Consider the following 10,516-nt stretch of genomic DNA (forward strand, 5'->3'; position numbering starts at 1 on the left):
TTAAGTGACGTTTTGGCTCCTCACACCGTCACACTGGAGAAGCAGCCACGTAACAGGTAAGTCATGGCTTTGTTCCCAACACTGAAACACCGAAATGTCACTTTGTGTCCTAACTAAGTTGGGACTCGCCGCGTTTATTAGCACTTGGCTACTTGTTGAAAATGTCGTGTGTTCACTACAGATTTTCGTCCAAACTGGACGGCAGAACAGCCACTTTCAGTGAGCTGACCGTGTCGCTCCGCCAACTCAAACTCTACATTAAGACCCGGGAGTGTCTCAAGTCCCCAAAGACCGACCTGCAGATCCTCGATGCGCAGACTCAGAAAGGTAGGCTGTCATAACTAATTTGTTTTTATTAGTATATAATAATAAGAATGACAACAAAAATAACAATAATATAAAGCAGAGCCTGGCACCATGGGAGCCATGCTAACCAGCTCTGGAGAATATGTCACTACTGCTGTAGACTCGTAAGTGTCTCACACACTCACACAAACACTGTAATGTTACATTCAGGCCAGGTTTCATCCCAGAGTATCATATGAAAAAGTAAACCTCAATCTTGCATCTATTTGTACTCCAGCCCTTTAATAGCAGTTTTGTTGGTTTTTATAGCTCATGGGAATAGATGCTCAAAGGCACAGAAATGTTTGTCACTCATGCTCTTATTTTGGTTTTAGTGATGGCCTCTCCTCTCATTAAAAACCAAAAAATCTGTTTACAGGGAGGCATATAGACGAGGTAAGAAGGAGCTTCCTCCGTTTGCTCCTCGTGAGCCGTCGCCTGTTAAGGCTCCGTCTGAGCCGATCCCTGATGAACTGCTGTGTCCCATCTGCAAGGAGCTGATGGCTGACGCTGTGGTCACACCCTGCTGTGGAAACAGCTACTGCGATGAATGTGAGTCCACACACACTCTCAGAGGAATAGCAATCGTTTGTGTTTGTGTGGCTGTCAGGACATGTACAAATGTGTAAATAAATACAAAAGATGGAGATGAAGATTAAAAACAGTGTTGGAAATGCACAAAACATAAAAACATAAAATCAAACAGGAACCCAAAAGCAGCACATAAGAAGGACGGTTAGGTAAAGCTGTACCGACGATTTCTGACCACTAGATGGTGTTTTGAGCTTAAACTCTGTAAACAGAACATACAATCTATGCACATTGTATACATCTATGCACACTGGTTTTTGGTTTTTTGCACATTGTTTTTTGCACATTGGGTACTTAGATCTTTAGATCTCTAGTGTCATATTTTATTCTTTATTTTTTATTTATTTAATCTTGTACTCTGTGGATACTGCTGAAAACTGAATTTCCTTTGGGATGAATAAAGTATCTGTCTATCTATCTATCTATCTGTCTGTCTATCTATCTATCTATCTATCTGTCTATACCTACAACATGATTAGTAAAGTCTTGTGTATCCTCTGGGGGTTGTTGAAAATCTCTTCTTCACAAAATGAACAAACAGTTTGAACATCAGCAGTGGATATCTAACAGTGCGAGTTTGGCTAAGGGTTTGAAGAATGTCAGTGTAAATGAGTTCCCAGTTCATGAAACAAAAGGTTGTGTTTGCTCTCAGGTATCAGGAGCAGCTTGTTGGACTCAGAGGAGCACATCTGCTTCACCTGCCAACAGTCTGACGTGTCACCTGATGACCTCAGCGCCAACGAGGCTCTTCGCCAGGTGAGCGGCTCACACATGCACACTCTGCTAACTGGTCTTGTGAGGTTCCTCTGACAAGATGATGGATAAGACAGCAGTTCAACACCGGCTGCACAGTACAAACACATGTGGAGTCATTTTTGTCATATGATGTGTAACTCCTGGCTTTCTTCTGCAGGCTGTGGAACATTTTAAGAATGGCACCTGTTACTCTGAAGATGTGGGCAAGCAGCAGCACCAAGCAGCCCCACCCCCGCCTCGCCCTCAGCTGCTTAAGACTTGGGGCTCCAGGCAGCAGGACCCGCTAGCGGCCAACATGCCACCTGCCACCAGTGCCCTTCCTACAGCACTGGACCTGCCTGCTCAGCCTGCTACTGCGCCCCCTGTTGACGCACAAGAGATTGAACCTGAACCCGGACTTGCACCTGCACCAGTAGTTGCACCTGCACCTGCCCTTGAGCACGACTCTCCTATGCACTCAGCCTGTCAGAGCGAACCACCTCCACCAGGGTGAGTTTACTTTGTATAGTTGGCTGATAACACCAAAAATAATGCATACAGACTGATCCAACCATGAATATATTAACTTTAAGTCCTTGAAAATGCATGAAAACCAGCTGTCAGATTTATGAAACGTTTATTCTTATTGTGAAAACCTCGAGAATGTTAAGTTTACTGGAAGAAAAGTCTGGACAGAGCGCTCTTAATCTGTGTTTTGAATCGAGAATCTGTTTTGAATTGAGAATCTGTTGTGAATTGAATCGTGACTCCAACATCCAGAACTGGATGGTAAGACTCCCAGAGATTCCTGAGCCTGTTAATGGTGATCTGGTTTGTGTGTGTGTTTGTGTGTTAGTGTGACAGAGCCAGTGCCCGCTGTGCCACTGGACTCCTCTGCAGCCTCTGACAGTGGACAACAGGTGAGTTGAAGGGAATATTTGGTATCTGGCTTGTTTGCATTACGGCTGGCCAATATATTGATATCATATTGATAATGTGATATGAGGCTAGATATCGTCTAAGAGTTTGGATATTGTAATTTTGTGATCTTGTCCTTGTTTTAAAGGCTGCAACACAGTAAAGAGATGACATTTTGTGAACTTAGCAGATCAGATCCATATCACTAATGACTGTTTAACAAAAATCTGTTGTGTTTAAATATCTTATGAAAACACCAGTTGTAATCCCTACAGTACTGTCACAATATCAATATGTAGGTTTTTGGTCAAACTGACATATCCTGATATATGACTTTGTCCATCCAGCTCTAGTCTGCATCAAAAGCAACATGCTGACCGGAGGGTCCTGCTTATTCAAATGCTTCTCGGAACTACCTAATTAGTTACTAATTAGTTAGTAGCATGGATTCTTGATCAAATTTAAAGTGATCACTCACTAGATTCATGATTATCCGGGTTTGGGTGCCACTTTTGGTGAGAAGTGGATGCTGTTCGGTGTTTTGCACTCAGTGCAGGCTGTTGTGTCTCATATTTCCTCTACTCTCTCACATTAATTCCAAGCAATCCACTGTTTGCTTCCATAAACATTAAACACATTGCGTCCGCAGGATTTCACAGAAGTAAAAGTTAAAGTTTTCATGAATCACCATTGTGCGGCTCCAGTCAGCGGCATGAAGCAACATTATTGTTAGATTTCTCTGAATGAATCTCAACATGAAAAGAGGGTTTACTTTTCCTCTGAGAAGAGACTTGCTTTTATGAAAGGGTTGTGGTGAACGTGCTGAACAACACCAAGTCTGCCTCTAGAGCAGGGGTCACCAGCTCAGTCCTCAAGGACGGCCTGTCCTGCAGATTTTGGTTTCAGCTCTGCTCTTGCACACCTAACCCAATTAAGGCCCACGTATCTTCCTGCAAGCCCTGTTCAGGTAGATCTGCTTCAACCAATCAGCATGAAGCCCTTAAATGGATCAGGTGTGAAAGAGTAGAGCTAAAACCAAAACCTGCAGGACAGGGGGCCCTTGAGGACTGGGTTGGTGATCCCTGCTCTAGAGCATCGTGCTGCTCAGAGAGTCTTGGTTATTGGAACAACACTTGGAGCTACCTCAACTTTTCTCCCTTGATAGGTCTCCCAGGACTGCACTGTTACTGTGACTGACCATGGGCCACCTTCAAGGCCCCCTCATGCTTCAGGTGAGAGCAGTCTCCCTAAATATTGACAATACGTGGATGGCCCAAGTATATTTTGCCACATTTAGATGATTACATTTTATTTATCCACTTCAATTCCCAATTTGGTTGTGACGTGGATGTGTTTAAAGACGTCTGGTTCAGTCCAGGTTCAACCCAAATCCCTTGATCACAGCTACTCCCTTAAACACGTTTCTCCATCACCGATCTGCCTGCTCTTTTATCTTCAGCGAGCACACTGCAGTATGCAGACACAGAAAAAACACAGTGCTTGGAGGAATAACTGGTATCTTCCATTTTATTACTCTGACTGCATAAAGCTCTGTTTTGAGAGGGTCATTTAGATGCTTCACATATTCTTGAGTGATTCTCACAGGTCCTCTTTGTACACGTGCTCACAAAGCAGGGAAATGGCACCATGTTGTATAGAGCTGTTGTTCAGTATTGCCAGTCATGCCACTGTTTGTGCACAGAGCTTAAATATTTCACACCATAGACCCCAAGTATATTTTACAGCTGTGGGCAACATGGAAGAGGTTCACTTTAGGTTGTTGCAGGAGATGAGTTGAACCTTTAAGAAGGCATTCAGCAGCTAAACAAAGTGTGTCCCTGCCTCATCAGGTCACCAGGCTCAGCCCCAGCACACTCACCCAGGCAGAGCTACACGCTGGGACAGGTAAGTCCACATGACTCTGAGTTTAATTTGATCAAAATGCAGCGTGTTAATCTGGGATGTGACCCCCTCCCTCTCTCTCCCTGTGACTTTGTCTGTGTCGGGCCTCCCAGACCTGGAGGACAGCAGCCTCCTCCTTACCTCCAGACAGCTGTGCCTCCTGGCCCTGTTGGCCCACCACCCATCTTGTACCCACCGCCTCCACTGCCCTTCCCTCCTCCCTGCTCTGGCCCCGGCCTTTACCCTCCACCTGCAGTGGGTTACCCGCCTCAGTGGGTTGCCCTCCACCCACCCTGGGTTCCTCCTGGTGCCCAGCTGCCTCCTGGCCCTCTGCCAGCCTCACTCTCCCAGCCCCCGCTGTCCAAGGAAAATTTCTCCAGGCAGCGGCACCACCATCAGGACAAGTGAGATACTTTTGTTGAAATCTCCAAACATCTTGCATTGAATGTAATGTTTGTTTTGCACAGATAGAACTCATGTTTATTTGTATGAAAATGGTTAAAGTATGGGTTTATGCATTTATTATTACGCTTTCAAAGAATAGGATTTTTTACTTGAACTGTGTGGAATGTGTGAGGTGCTGAGTCTTTCTTTCTGTCTCGTTCAAGGCATTATGGGTGTCGTCGCTCTGACCCACCACAGTCTCACTCCAGGTCTTGCCCTCGCTCTCCTGATCGATACAGGAGCCGCAGCCCTGTGGGCCAGAAGGCACCTCTTCCAGAGCTGCCCCCCCATGAACTGGAGCATCAAAGTGGTGAAATAAGTCTTAGAGGCCCTGAGCGTTTCGACAGATGTCGAAAAAGGGAGAGAAAGCAGAGAAACAGGTACAGCAAGCACCACAAAGACCCTGACAGCCACGATGCATCACTGCATCAAGTAAAGAGCAGAGCAGAGGATGCCCACAACTCTGCTACTGTGAAGAAGGACGAGGGGAAAAGCCCTACTGGGTGGACTGCACTGCTTGAGACTCCTCCACCATCCGCTTGGATGCTGCCCCTCACACATCCTTCTCTCCATCACGACTCTGAACCCAAACCTGACATTCAGGGAATGCAAGATCTTCCCCCACAAAATGGACTCCCGCTCGTCCAGCATCCGCCTTCTTCAGTGGACAAACGTAAGAGAGGAGGTGATGACCAGAGCTCTACACTGGGGCCCCGTCCTGGCAAGCTGAGGAGAATCGACAGGACAGGCAGCATCCCTCTTCAGAGAGTCCGATTCCCATCTGAGAGGCCACACCTTCTTCCCGTTCCAGGGAGCAGTGACACGGGCCGGGCAGATGCAGACGGAGAGCCTGCAAGACCTCTCACTGACCTCCAGGTAACAGACACTGGGACACAGGCTCATACACTACCCTTCAAAATCACTAAAGAATGTTTAGAATGAACGTGAAGAATGAACCATGTTGAAAGAAATGTGCACATCGTTCACAGAGGTTGTGCTGAATTTTTGGGCACATTTGGGAACAGGGTGGGATCGAGAGGAACATATTATCAGTGGGTGTGTCAGGGCTTAGCCAGTCAGTTAACCTCCTATCCTTCCCTTTAAGGAGAGTGCACACTGCACATCAGCACCGTGCCATTTTGATGAAGACCAACTGCGCAAGTGAGCGATTGAGAGAGAGAGAGAGAGAGAGGACATGAATTAAATGAGCCAGCCATTCACTCACCTTTTTGTCTTTAATCCATTATAATCCTTTCTTCTATACATCAATAAATGAATGAACTCATTCCTCAATGCCAGGTTATCCTTCTCATTTACATAGAATAAGGAGTGTATCTAATATATATTGATATATTGATATAAATGTATATCATTACAATTACCATTTTTCAAGCCAGGGTTTTGCTTTTAAAGTTGTCACAATATTAAATATGCAAAAGGCTATATTTGAATCAACATCAGTTTTTTACCTAAGTTTGACTATTTACATTTATTGGGCTCAAGAAAGTACTGCATTTTGTAGACCTGCAGGAAATGCATTGAAAAATTCAAATTTTTCTTGTCATATTTGTTTCCAATATCTCCAAATGAAGTTTACTCAGCCTTGAACACAGTGGAGAGAGCCAGTGTGAGTTCCTTGGTCAAGATAAGTTTGTATCAATGTGGTTTCATCATTTTTCATGCAAGATCATGCAGTTTATATAATAATTTAACCACTGCCACATGTGCATTACAGTCAGTAAACACTGTTTTGACTGAGTTTTCCATCTTTAAAGATTTGTATCAAAGAAGAACAGACAAACATGGCATCAGTAAATATAGAAGGATTTTTTTGACATGCCAGCAGACAGTAGCTTTTTGTAAAGTTCTTCTCTTTACTGTTGCACAAATTTCTCATGACTGCCTACTCTGAAGCCTCGTCAGGAATGAGAAGCCCAGGTCACAGTAATGAGACTCATGTAAAGTATCAGTAATATAGATTTGTTTTATTAATATGATGTTGTTCAAAGGTTTTCAGACATCATGCTTTATTACTCCTAATTAAATGACAAAATATGAGTAAATGGCAGTTACTGACAGTCTGCTTTCAGATAATCAGCTGTTGCTAAAATTGAAGAAGGTACGCTGCATTTTCCTGTTACCTGTATTTGGTAACTGCAGCCTTTGGCCAGGAGCAGATATCATCAGGTGGTGTCCAGCCTTCACTGAGTGTTTTAGCCCTCAACCACTTCACTCTCCAGTTGGCGGGCCTGCAGTGATTGGCCAAATCACTGCCTATCGGCTCCTGGCCTCCAGCTCTCCTCCTCCCTTTTTCTCCACAGCCAACAGGAGGCTCACTTGGCCTCCTCCCCCATCCTGCGAGCAGCTTGCTTTTTGCTTCTCCCGTCAAGGCCAAGTGCTGACAGCATCTGCTATGCTGACTTGGCTGGGAAGCCTCTGCAGCCAGTCTCCACTGGGATGAGCCACACCTGCCAGCCCTTGTCAGCCGTTTGCTCGACTAGGATCATCTTCTGGTCTTTGGTTGACCACAGCACGATGTCTGGTTGGAGAGTTGTGTGCACCACCTCTGGGAACTTCAGCCTTCTCCCCGCATCAACCGCCATCTCCCAGGACCTGGCGGTTTGCAGCAGGCTGGTCTTTGTTTTCTTGCTTGTGGAGGGCCTGGCACCCTCCTTGATGAAGTGGATTGGCCTCTTCAAGGTAGTGCAAACAGGTCTCATTCTTCTCCTCTCCCACTCCAATGTGTCAGCGAAGGATAGAAGGACTTTTTCATGGCACCACTGTCCTTGGGATAGTGCTGTTTTGCACCCAAATAGTATGTGAGCCAGCGTTCCTCTCTGACCACAGAGCTTGCAGAGCAGATCCTCTCTTAGCCCCCATGCGTGCAGGTGAGATGGCGAAGGAAGGGTATCATAAACAGACCGCAAGGAAGGAAATGTTTTAGGGCTCCAGTCTCCAGAGTTCTGCCCAAGAGATCTTACGCATGGGCAGATCCCAGGGCTGCTATGCTGAGGCGGGTCAACACTGTGAGCAGGACCTGTGCAGGGCCAGCGCTGTGCAACCTTATTCTTCCTGCTCAGTCTCTTCTGCAGGGATGATTGTGGCAGAAGAGGTGGCCCATGGGTTGGACAGTTTTCTGCATTTGGCTGCAGGTGTCTCATGTTTTTTTCTGTCATTCTCCATTTTTATGCTCCATGTTTTCTCTTTTTATTCTGCTTCTCCATTATCTTAGCTTTTGCAGTGCTGCTGCTGAGTTCTTCACTCCGTCCCTGCCATATATATCAAAGTGAGGAGGGGAGGGGCCACGGCGGGCTGCCATTATGATTGAGCTTCTCAACACTGTAATTTGGGCCCAATCACATTTATATGTACACACTGACCTAATGTTATTATGATTCCCATCCCCACCTGCTCCTGATGATTTTTATCCTGCCCTGTCCCAGTCCCATGGTGAATAATGAAACTGACTGCCATCCTGTGGTAATTCCACTCTCTGTGCGGAAGGATTCAACACGAGGACTGTAGACTGAATCTTCCAACTTTTCTGGTACCAGGAGAAAGCTGGCTCTGTCACAGTGCATGAGACTGGTCCAGTCATTTTGTCCACAAGTGCAGGAGGACAGAACAGAGATGCATCCCCAGCCACATCAGTTTCTGAAGCCATCAACACTGACAGCGACACAGTTCTACTGTACAAATGAGCTGGCCCAATAACTGTTTGTATTTCTGCAGGAACACTTTGTGATGGATGTAAAGACACGGATTACTGTCCTGAGCTTGGAGACGATGAGCAGGAGGCTGCAGAGGTTTTACTTGGTGAGTAACAAATGCTCATGTGTAACCATTCAGCATTCAAATAATCAAGCTCTTTCTTTACCCTCATCCTCTGTTGCCTCTAGTCTCTGTGGACTCTGGACTTCAGGTGGGAGAAACACAGTTTCATGTTGTGCTCGTTCAGACATCCCACGAGCCGCCGTGGATCAAACACACCCTTGAACGTGGGAGCTGCAAGGAACATCATCAACTCCATTTGGAGATTGTTGGATGTAATTTTTAAGACTGTTAACTGGGGGGAAGTCCACAGAACAGCTGGGAAATAATGAAATAATGTAATTTTTAAAATGACTGAACTATCTCTTGAAAATGATTGCAGATTTAGTTTTCCCCCAAAAAGGGATTCTTCTCAGATTTCCCACAGGTCAGTATGTTTGGTTCTTGTGAAAAGCTGGAAGGAATAATTCTAAATAAAAGGGAAACAATGTTATTTTTACAGTTGTTAGATCAGACACTGAGTGGCTGAATATGATAGATGTGAGAGGGTAATAGATATGAGGACAGGAAAAGGAGAGAACATTGTTTAGGTAAGGCAATGTGTTTTCCATATGTGTCGAAGCCTAAATCTGTGCTTTGCTGGACTAATCCCAAATCTTGACTTGATACACATGCAGGGCTGTTGGTCATGTTCAGCTGTTTGGCATCTCATCGGAGAGAATCACATAACGTGTGATAAGAGCAGCATCTTCATAAGACCTCACTTTCAAGTTCAACCTGGAATCTCAACAAGAGGTAAGCCTTAATGACGTTCCACAAAAACCTGTCATTAAAGAAAAAGAAATAAAAATAAAATGTACTACCCCTCTACATGCTGTGTGTCTACATTCACACTGCAGGTGAAAGTGTTCCCATACAGATTTTTTCCCCCTCACATGTAACATATGCAGGTCTGATGTTTTACCATAAGTTAACAGCAAATTTCTCCATGAAATCCTATTTTTAATTTCTATCTTGACCCCATGGAAATATTATGCAGGTACAGTAGTTAAACTTTACAACATACAGTTGAGACACGTGCTGACACAGAGTCAGTGTCCAGAGACACAGAAATGGAGAGGAAGACGAACACAGGACTTGTTCACTGTTTGAGGAGACAACTCAAGTCAATCCAAACACAAAGGTACACACTAGCCGGCTTTCCACTGTCATGCCGCTGCAAGCTAGGGCTGTCTTCGAGTCAGACCGTGCCAATCAGTCTGCGAGAACAAAAAGCATTTGTGTTTCCATTGTCATACCGATAGCTCCGCAGTGTTGCCCTCTTGCCCGCCCATCACATGCCACGTTGGGGTAAATACACTCGACTGGAAAGTAGGAAGCAAGTGGTTTCAGTCTGTATACCCGGCACCCACTAATACAGAATGGAGCAGTTTTTTTCCCTTTGGACGTCACTTTGTGCATTGTGTACTTTAACTGCCTTGTACTGAGACGTCAGTTTTTCATGGACCTGTCCCACACTGGACATTATCCTCTGCCCAGATAGTGAGCAGTACTGTCAGTTGTTCTCCATGATTCTTTTTTCCTTTATTTTTCTGCTACCAAAGTGATCTGCTACACTGGCATTTCTACTTATCAGCTGCACCTGTCTCCCTACCCATGACCCTTCACTCCACCTCAGATCTCGCTTAGCCCTGTCTGGCCCACAGGTATTCGGTGAGTCATTAGCACCTGGAAACAGCCCCAACAGCCCCACTGAGGTGCCATGAAAGACCAGAAGTGAGAGTGGAAACACAACTGGCCTTGGCACGCA

At 45.3% G+C, this 10,516-nt stretch overlaps 1 protein-coding gene across 2 annotated transcripts; it reads left to right on the plus strand.

The window, feature by feature from the left end:
- Nucleotides 1–407: 407 nt before the first annotated feature.
- LOC115355236 (E3 ubiquitin-protein ligase RBBP6-like) lies at nt 408–10,516 on the plus strand. Of its 2 annotated transcripts, none has more exons than XR_003927860.1 (12): nt 408–470; nt 725–897; nt 1,589–1,692; nt 1,850–2,181; nt 2,528–2,591; nt 3,755–3,821; nt 4,440–4,494; nt 4,605–4,895; nt 5,100–5,811; nt 8,668–8,751; nt 8,835–9,133; nt 9,384–9,493. XR_003927860.1 is itself a non-coding variant. In XM_030045953.1 (12 exons), exons 1-12 carry the CDS (start codon nt 418–420, stop codon nt 10,393–10,395), a joined length of 2,073 nt encoding a protein of 690 aa, XP_029901813.1. In that variant the 5' UTR covers nt 408–417; the 3' UTR covers nt 10,396–10,516. The 2 variants fall into 2 exon arrangements, 1 of the variants encoding a protein (XP_029901813.1); XM_030045953.1 differs by lacking the exon at nt 8,835–9,133 and adding an exon at nt 10,385–10,516 and having other exon boundaries at nt 4,596–4,895; nt 9,384–9,501.

This window comes from Myripristis murdjan, chromosome 23 (genome assembly GCF_902150065.1).
Source record: "Myripristis murdjan chromosome 23, fMyrMur1.1, whole genome shotgun sequence".
NCBI lineage: Eukaryota > Metazoa > Chordata > Actinopteri > Holocentriformes > Holocentridae > Myripristis > Myripristis murdjan.